The 20,282-nt window shown below is 27.4% G+C and overlaps 1 protein-coding gene across 11 annotated transcripts in view; it reads right to left on the bottom strand.

The window, feature by feature from the left end:
- ATP8A (ATPase phospholipid transporting 8A1) overlaps positions 1 to 20,282 on the bottom strand; it is a 453,786-nt gene that overhangs the window by 39,737 nt on the left and 393,767 nt on the right. For 2 of the 11 annotated variants that reach the window (XM_075356436.1, XM_075356444.1), the window contains exon 23: positions 231 to 262. The exons of the other annotated variants lie outside the window; for them this stretch is intronic. In XM_075356436.1, coding sequence (XP_075212551.1) covers positions 231 to 262 — 32 coding nt within the window. The remainder of the gene's footprint in view (positions 1 to 230; positions 263 to 20,282) is intronic. 11 annotated transcript variants of the gene reach the window in all.

Below are 20,282 nucleotides of genomic sequence, written 5' to 3' on the forward strand. Positions count from 1 at the left end.
TAATGCCATCAGTAGTACTATAATTTCTTCTCTGGTGCAAGGCAATATTAGTAGTATAAAACACTAAATTAATAAATGTGAATTCTTTAATTCACCATAAATTATTAAAACAATACAAGTAAAAGCAACTACAAAGCATTATATATAATAAAAATAATATGGATGCAACTAATAGAGTGGCAGAATGCTTGCAGCTGCCACAGCATTTGATCGAGTTTTGTAGTACTTACACCTGACGAGATGTCCTATGGCATGCAACTGGCTGAGGAAAAAAAGAATAGGGTAAAAGTTAAAATTTGTGGTTCTATGAATGACTTGAGTGATAAACTACTATTGGCCATGAGATAGGCAATTCTTTTTACTTTAATATGAGCACTACAATTATTTATTGTTTTTATTATTTTTTAAATGCATTCTTATAATTGATTAAACAAACATGCTTAACACATTTAGGAGTTAAATATTTATGTAATACAAAAAAAAAAATTACTATTAAATTAATTAACAATAAGTTTACTTATATTTAGTCATTCAAAAATTGTCTAAGATCATATTTTATCTAAAAAAAAAATACACATAACTCTACTAAAAAACTGATACATTTTTAAGCCTCAGTGAAGGAGACAATTGAAAAACTGCTTCCCTTCTCATTTTTCCTACTAAGACTGGCATGAGATGCTCAATATTGTTTATGATAGCTATTTTTGGAAGTGAACTGTATCTTATATAAGACTGTCTAAGCCTAAATAGCCTGTACATTAAAAGAAGCTATTTTGGATATGATAATTTTTCCTATTAAAAAAGAATTAATAAGGGTGGAGTCTGACAATATCTTGAGATAAGCAAAAAATGTTGGTGATGTGCGGTTACAAGAATTCCACAAGAGAGTTCTCTTAGCCTCTGTCACCTCAATTCTCCAACTTCCTACCTCCTCGCAGTGTCCCTGTTAAGCCAAGCAACTCAGTGGAAGTATGGGTACCCCCCCCCCCCCCAAGTGGGAAACTGAGTCTATGAGCAGACAGGATTTAGAGGTCAATGGAAGGCAATGAGAAACGACCACTGATAATTTTCCCTTATTAACACCACGGCTTTGCTCAGTTCAATGACGTGCATGGTCAATGGGGTCATGGCACTAGCAATGAGTAAAATGACTAATAAAACGAGAGAAAAAAATTTATGATTAGCGAGAAAAACACCGCTCACATCAGAAAAAAATAACTTGGGCCTTGAATAAAATATTTAACTAGATACAACTTCATATTCATTACAGTATTTAATACTCACACCCCAATAATTACATTTAATCTTAATTTGAACCAGTTACATCATAAGATTTGAATCCCTATTAATTATACTTTCTGAATTAATTCTCAACAACTAGATTTTTGTCATTAATTGTTTTCTTAGATACTACGCAGTATACTACAACATCCTCCTCAGGTATCGGCTTGGAAGCATGTTAATTTCAGCTGACTGAGCAATAACCAGACATTGAGTACCATAAAGAAAATATATCAACCAAGCGTTAATCTGAACTTTTATCAAGTAAATTAAAAAAATTAACAACTGCATTATCCTTTTGGAATAAAAAACACATCTGTCAGATAGAAAGGGTACAATCTATTCCATTTTTATTTTTCAAAATTATTAATAATACTAATGATTCCACTTTTATACAAAAAACAGTTTTCATGAAAAGTTTCTCTACCAGACAAACGTATCAATAAATTTATGTAATGTTTGTAAATGGTTCAAGATAGATTGATTTATTAAAAAAAAAACTAATTTTTATATTGATTAAATCAATCAGAAAAGAAAATATAAATAAATAGGGGTTTACACTTAACCTTTAATAATCCACAGAAATCTCAATAATAAAAAAATATATATATATATATATATATATATATATATATATATTTATTTATTTATAAATTGCTTTATTATATTTTTTAAAGGAAAAACAGATTTACCAAATGATAAGTTTATTCTGAGAAAACTACTGTGTATATCATAGCAATAAAGTAAAGCAACACTGACAGTAGTAAAACTGAATTTTAAGTGGAAAAAGATAAATCTATGTTTAATAAAGTTGTAAAAAAATACTTTTTAAAGATCACCATGAAGAATAAAATAGGATATGACACAAAAATTAAAGATCTTAAGAATGTAAATTAACAGATTCACAAAAAGTCAGAAATTGACAGCTCAATTGTATGAATATTAAATAACTAAAGGTAAAATGGATGGAATATTAACACTCACATGCAGTAATAAAGATGAGAAATAAGATTTAGAAAAGGCGGATACAATTAAATATAAACAATATCACAATTTCTAATGTTCTCTATTTTCCATTAAGACTTTAAAACATATAATAGATATGTGTTTGAATGAATAATTGATATGTTTAATAATTTATCATGAGAGCTACTATTCTAATGCTGTTCAAATATGCATGGTGCTCTAGAAGAGACAGGTATAACAAAACTGAATCTGAAAACGACAAGCAGGATTTCATTTGGTACCATTCATAGTAATTTTCTATTAAAACTTGAATTTAAATTGTTTTATGAATAATATTTATGCATAAAATAATATAAAAATAATGGTGGTATTAGGCAATAGCAATTAAATCTCAATTTCCTTAAGGGGAATCAGGTATGATTACAATAATGTAGACAATTTTTTTATCAGACATTAAGTATCTATAAAAAAATTAAAATTTGCCATTAACTGCATAACAAATAAATTATATAATTTTAAGTACAACAATACTTGTTGTAAAAGGTTTTTACAACATTATATAGGTACAAGATGAATCAATCACATTATACATTTTAATTTATACAATTACAGTACATATTACACATTTTCTATTATAATCAAAGTAAATTTATACATGCTGCGACAAGAATTCTGTCACAGCCTTTTTCAGTCTTTGTGAATACAATGCATCTTTGATTTGATCAAAGACTTACTTATTACTTTATATTTTTCTCAATATTTAAAAAATTTCTGTGAACTGACTCTCCAGCTTGTCGGACCAAAGGCCTAATCCATATCCATCCAAAAACTGCAAACAATGTGTAATATGGTCTAAAACAACATGAACTTTAATGTTTTTGACACTTTTGTAGCTTTAAAACATCTATGTAGTTCATCAACATGCTGATCCAATTCATCACTGTCCATTTTTTTGTAACAAAATAACGACTCACAACCTTGTCCATAGCTTTAAAAGCAGAAAGAATGGCATAAACCCAAAAGGTCCAAGATTTCTATAGATTTCTGGATCGAGAAGTTTGTTAGCATCTATTAATAACTTCCTACATTGTTATCCTCAAAAATATCACCTCGATAATTATTGGGCACAAGCTTCAGTTTGTAAGACCAATAAATTAAAACTTTTTCATGAGCAGTAATAAGGCAAACCAATCCATCCCAGCCTTGTAAAATATGCAGTTCTGGCGATTTCTTAATTCTCCCAATGATATGAAGCAATAAGGACAGGGAAAAGATGATGTTACTGTTTGTTAACCATTAACAACGAGAAGGATTTTAAATTCTGAAGCAAACTTGAATGGAATATTATTCAGATAATGCAACTCAAATATCAACTTGACGTTTGTGTACGTCTCCTTTTATTAAATAACATCCTTATATTATCCTTGTAATTACACCTATAATTCAGATCATTAATGACATGTCAAAAAATGATTCATGTCTTTTTGTGGATAGCTATAATTAACTTTCACTTATTTTTTTGTTACAATTTTAATGGATTTTACAATCTTCTGCATATTCATTCTGTTAATTTAAAAATGACTTGATGAAATATATTATAAGTTCATCTAGAAACACTCACTGCATAAATAAAATGCTACGCTTCACATATATGAAAAAAGTAATGTGCAATCCAACCAGTTTACTTCCCCCCCCCCCCCCACCTCCAACTTCCCTAATATCAAAGGCAATAAAATCATTATTTATATTATTTAATGAATAAATATTATTTATAAAAAAAAAAACATATCTATATTCAAGTTATAAGAAAAAATGAAAAAGACAATAAGTTAAAGTAACATTTTCTGCTTGACCTAGCATGATAAAAATTTAAAAAATGTAAATAACGATTTCTCAAAAAAGGTACCATACAATTTCAATTACAATGTATTTTGAGACTGTAAATAGTTTATCACATGAAACCTGTTGGCTGTTTTTGGATTCAGCTTTGTTACACCTATCACTTGTTTTAAACCACAGTGTGTAGTAAAGAAGACATCGCTGTAAACTACCCTTGTAGTAAATGTCTTAATATATAACTAACTAAATCATTATACTGATTGCATTGTTTCAGTTACAGTTTATTTCATGTATTACATAATACAATTTAGAACTGTTTCTTCAACAGTTATATAAAATTAAATATGTTACATAAACAACTTTTTCTTTTTTTACGAAGATTTTTATTCAAGTTACTACAAATGAAAAGTTCTGAATATGAAAGTAAAGTTTTTCTATACTTGGTAAGGAATTTCAAATTCCACTCCTCCTCTACAACTGTTTAATAGTAATATTACTAACATACAGTGCAGTATTCATTCATGCTTATTCAACTTCTCTATTTTTTCAAATTCTGTAGTCTTGCTGTTGTCATTAGAAAAATTTGTTATACATCTAACATCAATATGAGTTGTAAAGTAGTTAATATGTTTCATTCAATTTCATTGTATCTAACAAGGGCATGCAGTCAGCTTACAATGTTGTTTATTGTTACACTTTTTTTTTTTAAGGTGGAAGGAGGAGATGTTCCTACTTTAAATCTAAAATGGCAGCTTCCAATTTTGCTCCATTTAAAGATTTTAAATCGGTTCATATAGCTTATTTCTGTATCTTCAGTCACAGCAGCAGCAGCACCAGCCAAATGCCAAGCATTCAAGTCTCATAATCAAGAGCTCTTGGATTCTGGTCTATCTTTTTTAATCTTTTATTTTTTCCTTACATATTTACATACCTTACAAATATGATTTTTTTTTAATGTTTCAACAAGATTTTGCACCAAAATAGCGGAAAAATTTTCCAGAGAGCAAAACATTAAAGTGCTCCTTTGGCCAGGCAACTCTCCGACTAAAACCCAATTGAAAATCTTTGGGAAATAGTCGAAAAACAACTTTCAAAAATGGATTTTACTACAAAAATTGATCTCATTAAAGTATTGGTATAGTTTCATGAATAAAAAAAAAAAGTACACTTGTTGAATTGATGCCAAATCATGTATGTGAAGAGATTAAGATACAGGACATATTATTCACAAATTGTACAAGTATGATTTTTTCTAAATAGTAACTTTTTAAATAACATCTGTGTTTGGATTAATTTGCACACTACTGTATAAAATCAATTATTTATTAATAGTGACAACAGTATAGAATAACAATCGGCCAACTTTTTTTTTATACCAAGATAAATTTTTCTGTATATGAAAAATATTATGCCTGATTGATATTTGAAGCCAAGTCTTCTGAAGGATTGCATTATAACAAAAAATGAACAAATATTCCATTAAAAACAATTAATATATTTAATAATTCATTATATAATGTATTAGAAATTTGTTGCTACAAGGAAAAAATACACTAGCCTTTGCCAGGGTGGGTTAAGAGAAATGTGGTAAAATCTTGACCAACACCACAAAATATATAATTAATAACAAAAATAAAATCTAAATAATATAAAAATTGTTTAAATCAGTATTAATAAATAAAAATAATAATAAATATTCATCAAAAATTAACATAAAGAAAATTTGTGAATATAGAAATTAAAACAATAAATCGGTACAAAAAAATAACAATGCATTAAAAATTTCACCAACAAAAGTAATATTGGTTCTGTAAAAGAAAATCTTTGAATTTTATTTTAAATCAAGTGGAAAGATCTTGAACATGGGTTGTGATTTTTTTCAGAATTAGCTGTAAATATACAGTAAGGTTCTTCTGGACCAAAATATTGTGTTGCATTTCACATGAATAGTTGTTTTGTGGTTTAATAGAGGAAAATTTTGTTTTAAGGATAAATTATTGTTATTTTATCTAAGAAAGTAGGCTTCGTATGTAGATAAAAACTTGTGGACAAGTTAGAAGTTAGAACTTAACTTAACTTAGGTTATAACTTATGGACGTGTTAGAGTTACCTATCGACCAATAAACTTTAACAATATTGTAAATTCATTTATTTTGCTCTCTCTTTTCTTATGAATGATATGTGATCAGTGTTAAATCAATATTCTTTTTATAGCATTTATTAATTTATTTTTTATAACTGTAATCACATTCTAAGTAAAAACTTTTATGGACGTTTTAAAAATATTTTACAGACAAAGTTAACTGTTACAGTCCAGTTACAATTTTTTTTTAATTTCTTTTATATTCTTCTAACTGCTTTTGAATTTTAGAGATATAAAGCATAATCAAATTAAAAGATATAAGATATAAAAATATAATTAAAAAATAAAATTAAAGAAAAATATTAATTAAAAGATAATTAAATATGATCAATTTTTAAAAAAAATATAGAAGGAATCATGTAAATAGATATCAAATAATAAACAGTATAAGTTATTAATTTGTAGCTATGTGCACAAATCAGTTATTTCAATTAGTATGCCTACTATAGAAGAATAATGAGCAGCCTTTATAATATAAGTAATAACTGGTTGCAATCTTTGAATAATAAGCTGTTCTCATTGGTGAAGTATTGATATTTTTAAATTATTTTTTCTAAAAAAAAAACTGTAGTATGCAAAATTTTTTATAAGAAATAATCCTTAAGTCTTCAATGATTTAAATCTTCTACGCAGAACACTCATTAACATTTAACTGTTAATATTTAATATTTCCTCAACATTAGCATGTAAATGGAAAGAATATAAGTATATCCAGAAATATTTCTTCCATAGAAGATGTTGATTTTTATAATATACTATAATGATATGATAAATAAACAATAGTAATAAATAACCATCATTAACTACAAATTTTGTTGATGACATTTAAATATCACCTTGTGGAAATGAAATAAAAATTAGATTACATTTTCTAGTCAAATCCTATCCTATGATTCTATTCTGATACATCATTAAACTTTCTTTTTCTTTATAGACAATTACTTCCCCACAATTCAAAGATTGAGCATGTTAATACGGAATAGAGATTTTTTTGTGAATGCAAAATAATGTAAAGCCTTACTTGGTTTTAATCCTAAGATCTCCAGATGTACAGCTAATTTGGTATCATGTAATCTTAAAATAAGGAAGTAATGGTTCTTTTTTTTTTTTTAAAAATACAGAATAATTAAATTAGAGAATAACACATTTTTGAATATCAGTACTAATTTTATAACACATAATTAAACATTTTAATGACAAACCAATAAAATAACAGACTGCAATGAAATTATGAATCAAGTAATATAATGAATAGAAATGAACAGAAAATAGCCACTCAAAAATGCATATAAAAAATAATATAATAGCTCTTAATTGATAATGATATAAAGACAAAAATTTCATTCTGCACATTTTACAATTACATTTATGCATTTAAAATACGATATGCCAGTTGGAAATAAAAAATGTACGATATATGATTACTCGTATAAACTTAATGGTTTGTTAATCATTCTGAAATATATCATTAATCAACTATCTGAATTGCCCATCTCATTAAAAATAAATTTTCTACAACTATCCTACTACATAATATGGATATAGCAGTTACTATATAGTGTAAAGAAACTAATCGATATATTAGCTTCAAAAAGCTAAATACTGATGCAGAATAAAAATATTTAACTGTCAAAAATAATTGCAAATAAAAATAAAAATCGAAATGTTCAACTTGTGTCATTTATTTATCTTAAAAAAATATTTAATTCAGTATATAATTTTATAAGCAAAAGCACACAATAGTTAAAAACAATAGTATTATATAGTAATTTAAAACTTCATTATAATTATAATGTACACTTTTTTACATTATAATTACTTTATTAAGTATTACAAGTAGCCAAATTTAAGGACAGATATACTTGAAATGGACTATCAGATTTTCATTAAGAAAACAAAAAAACTGGAAAAAAAGGGTTGCATTATTTCCATCCCTTTACCCTTAAAAATCTTTACTTCAAATTCAGCATGGGGTTTTAAAATATTAGTGACCTAATAAGGCAATTCAGAGAACGATGCAAGAAAGATCAGTGTTCAATAAAAAAGTTACCCCTTGACAAATCGATTTTTTAAAATTATGTTAATTGAGAAAAAATCAAAATTCTTATTAAAAAATGTCTGATCTTTGTAGACCCTCTTGACTAAATGACATTTTTATCATCAAAATTATACTGCAATTTAGCGTATTCTTGTTGAAAGTAAAAATTTTTGGTGAATGGGAGTTAAATGGGAGCCAAATTTTTTCACCAAAAATTTTGGCTCCCATTTAACTCTATAATTACAATATAGAATTTTTAATATGAGTAATATATCTGATTTTAATATAAAAAAGAAATAAAGGTATCAGAAATTAAAGAAAATTTTTTAGAAAAGTAACAGTGATAGGGATCCCTTTTTTAAAAAGCTCCTACGTCGTCTACATTAATACCAGAGTTGGATTTTCAATCTTAAAAATAATTAAAGTTAAAAAAAAAGATATTTTAAATATGGGTGACATTCAGTCCCCCTTTTTTTAGGTTTATAAGTTTATTTACTGAAGTAATTATTTACCTCAATAAGTTGGCCCACTTTAGTGCAGTCTTATTCAATGAGTCTAAGATTTACTAAAAAAAAAAATTGCTTACCGTGATGCCCTCTTGACCGATGGGATTAAAAATCAAGATGAAGCTGGGACAGCCAAATATTTTTGTCAAATTTCAACATTTCTGGTCAATGAGTTTCAAGATATGAGGCAATTTTATAAATAATGTTGAATATTCCTCTATCCTTAGATCTGTTCAACTTACAAGCTTTGGAATTTTAAATAACTTGATAAGTACTCTCATACTAAAGCTCAATTTTCTACAATAAGTATATATAAAGAGTAAAGAGGAGTGAACACTACCCCTCTCTATTTCTTTAATTTTATCCAAAACATAATGCCATCTCAATCCCATTTCAACACGAATAAGCCAGTTTTGAAGAATTTACGCTGAACCAATCACAGATATTAAAATTCAGGTCAACAAATGTACAAATGTAGGTGACCAGATATATAGACCAGAAATTTTAAAATTTAAAAAAATTTGTCTTGTTTTTTGAACTATTAGTGTTCTGAGACATCAAAAATACAAAAATTCCAATACTGAATATTTTAGCCGATCTCTACACTTTCTCTTTATAGTTATGCTACTGCAGCAGTAATACAGCTGTAACTGGAAGAGTAAAAATTTAGAATTTTCCATTTTATGATTATTGATTCCATTTAATAACCTTTCAATTCAGAAATATTTTAGGTAAATCTGAAAGAACGGATTTTAGATCTCAGATTCTGATGAACTTATTTTTAGTTGATTTAAACTTATGAAATCTGTCATTAGGTTGTTTCAAATTTAAATTAATTACTAAAAAAAGGAAATCCACATAAAAAAATTAAAGAAACAAAAAATATAACACTTAAATAAAGGCATTATTTTAACTGGATTTATCACCGCACTTCTAATTACTAATTTATGTACATTTCCATTTTTTACTGCTTTTTATAAAAATATATTTAAAAACTGGACAAAATGAAGATATTATATAACTTTTAGTGTAAAAAACAACAATTGATTTTTGAAAGTCTTTTTAATATTAAAATGGATTTTAATTTTAAATTTATGTTTACTTACTGAAATGACATGAGAGTAAATAACATGGACTGGAAAATAGAAATTGGAAAAACAGACAGGAAATGAGATTCAGTGATGTATTTTCATGTACTGCTTAATCAGGGACTAACTAATACAAACAATAAATAGATAATGCTTAGCATTGTTTTAAGCTACAAATTATACCATTTAATTTCATTTCACCATTGTCATAGCATTAATGTTTTCTTTTTTAACAATCAACACTATATAACACTTAAAAGTTAAAACAGCCTGTATAATGTTCAACATTATAAATTTAGTATTCAAGTTGAGTCTTAATGATGTTTTATCACAATTTTTGAAAGTTTATTACACATAACAAACGCAATAGATTCCTCACAAATATAAAAGTTGGTTACCCAAAATGAACATAACAACTTACCCCAACCATACCTATCACATAATAACAAATTAATTCCAAAAATTTTAATCAACTCATCACAATACTATTAATATTAGTTTAATATTTAATTTGGAGAAAGCCAACAAAATGTGACCCATAACTCTATATATTGTAATTGTATAGGCATCATTTCCTCATTAAAAGCACAGAAAATGAAAAATAATCATGTAATTTTAGATTCACCAAAACCGTTAGGAAACATAAAAAACAATGCTTCTAAATCTGAAACAATTTAGTTATGGATTTTGCGAGTACAATCAACTAAATTAAGATGTCTTCAGAATCAAAGCTCTAAAACAGGCTCTTTCTTAGAGCTAACTAATATTTTGTTACCACATATATGCCTAATTTAATATTGGGGGCCAAACACAGTATGGTAACTCATATGCGAACTGGTGCACAGTGTACAGATGCGCTGATACAAGCATCACTACTGCCGTGCAGTTCTCCCACCATAGTAGTGCTGCAGCCCCACCACTCACAGGTTCCAATAAAAGAGCATGCACCATGAGAGTGAAGGCAATTTATTGTAGAAGACCAAGAAGAAGAAAAAGATGATGGAAGAAGACAGAAGAAGTTTGCTGGCTGGCCCGCGGAGGAAGTCGCTGGACGCGGATGTTACCTTCCCGCTCCAGCTCCAGCTCGCCGGGCTTCAATCACCCTGGTCAGCAGACTCGGCAGCAATAACCGGCCTAGCGTGGGATTGCTTGGGGAGAACCGGCTCGGCCGCACCAGCGAAAAACGACCGATGCTGACCCGACACTGCGGGGCTCTGGGTGCCACCACTGCCACGCTGTAGTGGGGATCCAACTGCCACTGAGGGAAAGCCCAGTCAGACTTCAATGGATGAGCTGCAACTCCCCGACTTTGCCGGAGACCAGCTTACGAACCCAACAACTCCTCTCAGAGCTAACGCAAAAAATGGCCCTTTTCAGGGGCACCACAAGGTTATGAATTATGAACTGCCAAAGCCATTTGACAAAAACAGCCCTTCTCAGGGCTACCCTAAGGTTAGCAATTACAACAAGCTGTTGAAGCCAATTGACAACAAAGACGGCCCTTTTCAGGGCCACCATAAGGTTGGTAAGTGCTACGTGCCATCGAAGCCATTCAGCGACAATATCTAAAAATAAAAGCGTCTTACAATTTTTTTTAAAGCAATTAACACAAAACTGAATCACCTACATTTTTACATTTACTTTGTGAAAATCTGATGGTCTAATTTACAGAAATTTATTATTAAACTTAACAACATGAATCACTTAAACAGGGAGTAATACAAACAATTAATAGATAATGTTCTTAGTACTACCTGAAGCTATACATTATACCCAAGTTCATTTCACCATCGTTGTAGCATCAGTGTTTTCTTTTTTAATATTCAACACTATATAACATTTAAAGAAAAAACAATTGATTTTTATAAAAACCTTTATAATGTTCAAAGTCTGTATAATGTTCAAACCGATTTTAATTATAAACTTAAATTTACTTAGTGAAATGACGTGAGAGTAAATAACAAAGAACATATTTGATAATATCATTATTATTTTATATTTTAATTGTTAAATACAGTTAAATATATGAAAAGGTCAATTACCTCTATAATAGAAAACAGTCACAACTAAAGACAGTGTTTGAAGTAAGTACACCATTATTTTATATTACCTTATAATTTTAATGTGTGTTTATAATAATAATAATAATAATGTTATTAAAATGTATAATGAGAACATACAAATGACATAACCTACACCAATTAAAAATCTTAAATAAATTTAAAAAATAAAAAGCAGAATAAAAATAAATAAATAAATAATAAAACTAATAAATATTAATTATATCATATTTCTGTTTGATAAAATTATGAAAATTATTTAATGATACTATTTTAAACATTTTACAATAGAATATTCTGGAAAATTTCTTTTTGTGCTTTTGGCAACTAAAGGGAAAATTTTGTTTTGTTATTTGGTTTTTCATGTAGGTCCAGGAGTAGTTCCTATATGTGCTTTTTAAATTGGGGCAATATACATTTAAAATGAAGTAATAAAAAAATTACTACACTTGTACTAGCTAACACTGTTTTTTTGTTTTTGTTAGTAAATATAAATGCACAATGTTAATAAATAAAGAAGTACCCTTAAATAACTTTTCAAAAGTTAAACATAAAAAAAATTAAATTTTGCATCAAATGCTCCTGCCTTGAAATAATTTATTTTCTATATATAATCATTACATTCAAAGCCCCCATGGGGACTCCATGGTTGTGAACACATCATTTTAAAGAGTGTTAAAGAAACAGAAATTTTGACTTAATAATTTTCAAGCTGTGACAATAATTAAATTAAATTAGTGACCATTTAATATTTTTCACTACTAGTTTCAAAAGTAACTTAAGACTAAATTCCGTGGAATGGTATTACATCGAAAAGTAAATAATTTTGAGGCAAAAGCACTGATAAATTAAATTTTTTTAGTATTTCACTAATGAGCAATTATTTAACTGGTAGTGTTGACTACTTTGAAACTAGCTGAAATGATCACAATTTTAATTAGGGTTCTGATAGCCCAACAACTTTTTATACAGCAAGATTTTTGTGTTTCCATACTCTTTAAAATGATACGTTACAACCCTAAACTTTCTGTTTAAAAGTTTTGAGCTGTCTCTCTCTTAGTTCCCGGGGTATGGCGATTTCATATAGAAAAATATATTGTCTCAATGCAGGAGGAGCATTTGCCAAATTTGATTTTTTTGTTTGTTTAATTGTTGAAAAGTTATTAAAGGGTTTCTATACTTGTTAAGTCCTTGCAAATATATATATATATATATATATATATATATATATATAAAATCTGACTTACCCTAGTGTAATTAATTAATGTTATTATACTTGTGATCTATTATTTTTATGATATAGCTGGTGAACGTGAACACAATATTACTACTGAGTGCATGAATGTTTGTTAATAAAGAACTTTGAATAGTTGAAACGTTTTATTTTTATATTTTTGGTATATTGTGTTTGATAAGAATGATTTGCATATGACTGTTTTATTTCTTCTGAAATTTATTTGATATATTTTGATACAAAATACCTATAGCTGTATGAAAGTATGAAATGTATAAAATATATAACAACATAATACTAATGGACAGGTAAAAATGTAATTAGTTCATGCCTTAAATATGTATGTATTCCTAACTCAACAAAAGCGCCATATATGGCAAAAAATACATGGCATGTATCACACATGACAACAATAACTTCAACTGCAATTGAAAACCAACAAACACAGTTCAAATAATAAATTAAATATATTTTTTTGTAAATAGAAACATTTTGATGAATTAAAATGTAAATGTTAGATTTACACTCTGTTTAGATTATCTTAAAAAATAATTATTTTATTGACAACATATTTATTACAGGAGTCTGATAAGAGTAGTTAGTCAGAGCTTAAGTAAGCAAATGAATAAGTGTATACATGCATGAGAACAAACGTTCATTGCTTACCACAATTTTATCAAAAAATTAAAAAAACTGCTAAGGAAATAAGCTCTAGATCAAATTTTAAAATTTTTTAAAAATTTAACTAAACTCATCGATAAGTACAAATAAGTATTTATTTTTGTGATATAAAAAAACTATCTGATAATTATTTCTACTTAAAAATATATATAAAACAAAAACAACTATTAATTTTAAAAAGTTTCCATTAAGTGCAACAAAAATAATTTTTGAAGTACAAGAAAAATTATTTGCTAATTTTATTGCATTAAAATTAATAAAACAAAAGCAAAAGCGCAAAGATAAAAAACTATTTAAATTTTCAAGTATTTTATAATTGAAACCTACAATGTAAAATATATTAAAAAAATCAGTGCATAATGTTGTATTTTTTACAAAACACCATAAAATAATTTTAATAAAATGAAGTATCCATAGCATCTAATTTTATACTAACAGAATGTATAAGAAAAAAAATAATGTTCAATATTATGATATTTTCTCCTACACAAAAATAGTTTAACTAGACAAGAAAATGTCCACAAATGCTCAGTTTTTTCTGTCTATAATGATTAACAAATGTATATGAATAAAGATGACAACAATCTGCTGCTGTCTTTCAGTGAAAACAATATAGACAATAATTGTAGTTCATCTGTCTTAGAACATGTAAAGATATTTAAATTCCTTCATGGTTCTCTTCCTCTCACATATTCTCTCTCTCTCTCGCGAGAGAGAGAGGAAGGGATGGAGGGAGGGGGGAACATATGTATCTTGGGTAACTCAAAAACAATTAGCCGTAGGATGTTGAAATTTTGGATTTAGGACTGTTGCAACAACTAGTTGTGCACCTCCCCTTTTGATTACAATTGACTGTACCAAAAGTGTCCAAAAAAGTCCAAAATCCAAAACATTTGGATTTTGTACTTTTTCTTAATGCAGTAGTAAGTCCTCTTTGAGAGATTTTCAATGATATATCATATGTGGTACTTACTTTCATTGGTTCCAGAGTTACAGCCAAATAAAATTTTAATTAATGAAATATTTGGATTTTACAAGGGGAACGCACATCGGTTCAAATCAGACTTAATCTCCTTATTTTTTTTAACTTTTTAAAAAAAATTAAATATATTGATTTATTAATAATTAAATAACAAAAAAAAGAGAAATATCACATTAATAATAAAATAAAATTTTATGTAGTTTTCATTTTAAAAAATGTGTATATGTAATTTAATAGGTTACAAGGAAGTCATGTCGTGTTCACATCAGTTTTTTTTTATAAAAAAAATATTCATACAAAAACAGGGCCAGAAACACTTAGTATTTATTTATATATATATATATATAATCAATGTTCTAATGCACCATCAGAAAACTGGATAGACATTTTTAAATATATATGATAAATAAAAAAAAATGTATATAACATTATAACTAATTCAATAAAATGTAATCAATTACTTATTTCTTTCTTTCATTTTATCTCCAGAAAAACTTGCTTTATTTTTTTTTAAATACATAAATATTCATGATTTTTTTGAGAGAGAATATCGGTTTTATTTTATACAAAATAAATTTCTAACTATAATCAAGAATAAAAAAATCACACCTCCAAAAAAAATAAATATCCTGTATTTAAAATGATTTCTAATAATTCAACTTATAAGTATAAATAAAAAGAAACAACAAAATTCTTGGTAAAAAATTCATTACCAATTGGAACTACGGAAGATCTGCAGTTAGCTATGTAAAAATGAAGAAGTACTTAGCAAAAGCTTTACATTTAAATCTAAGATAATGCGAATTAATCTAAAGTGTAATTATATTAAATAATGTGAGGAAAATTTAAACTGTTATAAAGTTAATTTTCAAATGAAAATCAGAAAAAAGTTGTTTAAAAATTAAATCACTTACATTATAAGAAAACTGCTGTAATTATTAATTATTAAAAACAGATTATTGTTAATTTAATTCAAATAAGAACTACTGAAAATATATATTTGCACATCACACTCAAACATTTACTAAATTAATTCATGCAATTGTGCAATAAATGTTAATAAAATCTGTTAATTTGACATTTTTTAGTTAAGGTTCTTTCAAGAAAAACATATGTTAATAAGATCTTACTGAAATAAAATAAATTTTATCAAGGATAAAATAAAACAATATTATAAATAAATAAAATATTATTATAAGTAAATATATAAATCTTTAACTCGCCGATTAAAAAATAAATCCTTAAACCATTATATAATAAAGAAAAATCATCATCTTGTTTCACATTTGCAATTCTGAATATCTGATAAATTCTCTTATAAAAGTTTTATGTAAATACTTGCTTCCTTCAGACATACAATCATATAAGTCACTAAATATGAAACATAGATTTCAAGATTAAACAATGAACTCTTTGCACATGGCAAGTATGTTAGAAGCAATATTCAGCATGCAGTATAATATTAAGTTCATCAACTTTTATGAACTTTTATGTGTAATAAAACATATATGATTTTAATACTAACAAAATTCCACATAAGGAGAAATACAAAAAACAAAATTGTTTTTTCATTTATAGAAAATGTCACAAAAAAAATTCTATATTCTTTATTTATAAATATAATAAAATCTAAAACACATGAAAAAAAGATTATTTTAGAAATTATTTTTATCCAAATTTGTATGTAAATATAGATAAACTGGTTTAGTTGTTTAAGCATACATTCATATTTCAATAACTGACCCCTTATTATTAATTTTTAATAAAAAAGAAAATTATTCTAAAAAATATAATTTAAAATAACATTTCTGCCTGTAATCAGAAAATAATTTTGAAATTAAAAAAATTACTCATAAGAAAGTAATGAATAAAAAAAAGTTAATTAAAAACAGATCTTAATTCTGAAATTTTTTTATGTATGCTAAACCTGGCTGTAAAAAAACACATAGAAGAAATAATGCTACAGATTGTACACACAAGCATTATCAGTTTTCATATGTCTTATAAGTATTTGGGATCAATGTGAAATTGTGACAGTATCATATCACATATAAAAAGTAAACATTTATTTTTTATAAATATGTAGAAATATTTAGCAATATTAAGTTGGTAACAACAATATTATTATGGCTGGCAACATTTTATTCAACAATATGATGGTAAAAAACTCCCACCGACTCCTTTTCAATGATTAATTCAAAATGAAAGCTATAAAACAAATAATTACTCTTAAATTACTAATTAAAAAAATTTATAAATTTTATATTTAGCTTTAATAAAAACTTTGTAAGTGAAAATAAAAGCAAAACATTTCTGATTCAATTTTACAGAGTCGACATTATAAATATAAGGAAACATCATTCTTTTGTGTTATACCTGCTACAACATACCTGCTATATACAAAACAAATACAAAACAAAACAAAATTGCAAACTACACAAATGAAAGTTCTTCATGACAAAACTATCCTACCTGCTAAATACTAAGTCATATTATGGGCAGAGAAACTCTAATGCTGATGGAAAAAAGGAAGAATATAAGAGGATGAATTTCCTCATGTAAATAGGCAATTTCATTTAAAATATTATGCTGATCTTGTCAGGATAGTAGTGTATCATGATGGTAATCCCAAAAGTTTGAAACAAGCCAAGGCATTTATTTTTAACAAGTACTACAAAAATTCTATACCATATTTTCAAGCATAAGATTTCGGCTTAAGTGGTGAATTAATATATATATATATATATATATATATAGTGGTTAATATATAACTTCATGAAGAAAAAAAATCTGCTGAAAAACTATGTTTAAAAAAGAAAGCACTATAAAAAAAAGTATAAAGAAGTAAAACTGTTAGTTTTATTTTATTCTTCACTAAACATTTCTGATGATTTTTTTGGTAAAAAATGTAAAAACTAAGCACAAGATATGGAAAGAATTCCAAGAATTTTCATAGATGTCATTAACTACATATAACATAGAACAAATAGTTCAACAACTAAATATCAGGTCTAATCAAAACTGTAAAATTTAAATTCAAGAATTTTTTTACTTATTGTTACTACCCAGCAGAACCAAACAGTTTGGGCTAGGATTGTATCTCCTACTACAATATAGAAGGAAATTTCCTCTTTGACTGTGGGCAAAGAATTAAGTTAAATTAGTTCCAGATTTCAAATCTAGTTAATATTATCAATATGAACTACATGGCAACTAATTGAAGAAATTTTATTTTAAAATTTGTAAACTATCAGAAAACTACCTATAAAAAAAGAATACACAATAAAGTAAACTTTTTAAACAAAGACTTACAGACATATTTTTAGAATAAATAATCAAAAATTATTTAAAAATAATTAATTTTCTCTCAAATACTTTTGAGAGAAGAAAATTAAATTAAACCAAACTGGTTTAAGAAAATAGAGAAAAACGGAAGAATTAAATATTTCCACTGATAATATTTTGGAAAAAAGATTTATAAGGAAAAATATTTATAATTGTGAATTCCAGATAATTGAAAGAAACATTGTGAAGAACATTTTGAAAGACCGAGAATTAAGGCCCTGCGCTCGGTAACCATTACTATAGGTTGGACGCACAGATCGAGGGGCCAACACTGCTGGCCGCAGCCATTTACGCCGCAACTGAGAATTATTTTCATGTATAGGCGCTCCTAGCTCGGATGGCCAACAGGGCTGGCCAACATTAAATTACTCGAACGCTCGGGAGGCCACCAATGCTGGCCACGAAAATAAACAGCATTTATAAATATGTTTTTAAATTTCAGCTGTTATAAACCTACTTGGTACAATGTGTGGTATGTGCTGCAACCTATGGTGTAGAAAGTGATCTAAATAACCATATTATTGTAAAACGAGCGCCAAATAAAGATTACGTGTTTCTGGTTGAGCATCGTCACCTTTACATCGTTTGTTTAGTTATTTTATCAATTAAAGTGGTTTTGTTTATTGTATATACATTGGTGAAAGCATTTATGGAATAATTATAAACATGGGGATGAACGAAAAATCTGAAATAGAAGACTACTTCTCAACAAACTGAGTTGATGAACAACCTTTTTTTAAGGACATTTCAGTAAAGAGAGGTTTTCCCAAATATTTGGAACTTTCATGTTGGTCCACCTCCTTCTGGACCAGTACACGGCACACTGACTCGGTCTGAAAAGGTTCGTAATGTTGTCCTCTATCTCGACAATAAATTCGGGGAATATTATATTCCTAACAATCACGTAAGTGTAGATGAGAGCACAGTAGGATTTAAGGGGAAAATCCAGTTCAAAGTCTACAACAAAGACAAGCCAATAAGATGGGACATAAAAATCTTTGTATTGAGTGAAGCAAAATGTGGATATATCTGGGCGATTGAACCCTATTTTGGTAAACTGGACCATATGGCCAGATCTGATTTAGGCTCCACTAGTCGTATTGAACTTCATCTTGTTGGAAAACTCAAAGATGCCTATGGAGATATTAAAGGTCTCCGTGTGTTTACTGACAGGTTTTACACATACTTGGACCTGGCGGCAGCACCCCTAAAATGGCAAGTTCATATAACTGGGACCATAATGCAAAACAGGCAAGGGCTTCCTGACCATGTAAGAACACAAAGAAAAAACTAAAAAGAAGATTAATAGACTTGTTGAAAAAAGGAGATATTAAATTGTATAAAAAAATGATGAGGTATCCTTGTTGTTGTAGAAAGACACCAACTTATTAGTAATATTAAGTACTCTAAATGCTGATGGATCGACAAAGACAATCAGACGTATATGAAAGGGGGTAAGGAAGAAGAGGTAAAAAAGCCTAAGGTGGTCTGCAAGTATAATAAATTCATGGCTGGCGTGGATGTGGCAGATCAATATATAGCTAGCTATTCTTTCATGAGAAAATCCATCAAATGGTGGAGAAACGTCTTTTTTTGGCTCCTAGAAACTGCCATGGTGAATGCATTTATATTGTACAATATTGTTAACAACCAAAAAAAATTATGTGAAAGACAATTCAGAAAGGTTTTAGTGAAGCAGCTTGTTGGAAATATACGAAGTTCCAGAAAAAGAGGAAGACCTTCAGATGTAGCAGACGAAGAGAGACTGAATGGCAAATAACATCTTCCGTACCCTCTTGAAGAAAGAAAAACCAAAGATTGTGCAGTGCGCAGCGATCGCAGACCTGGACAGCAAAGAAAACGAAGCAAATTTTTTTGTAAAACCTGTTCTGCCAATCCAGGACTACATATTGGTATGTGCTTTGAATTATATCAAAAAAAATAAAAATAAAATAAAAAAAATGTTTGTAACTCACATTGCAGCAATTTTTGTTTTTACAATAAAAGTAAGTTATGTTAACAATTTTTTGTAACTATAAAAACTGTAAAAATATATTTCTGTTTATCTATTTCAACTATAAAGTTTTGTAAAAATAAAATATGAATAATTAAGATATAA

This window comes from Lycorma delicatula, chromosome 2, assembly GCF_047948215.1.
Source record: "Lycorma delicatula isolate Av1 chromosome 2, ASM4794821v1, whole genome shotgun sequence".
NCBI classification, from domain to species: Eukaryota; Metazoa; Arthropoda; class Insecta; order Hemiptera; family Fulgoridae; genus Lycorma; species Lycorma delicatula.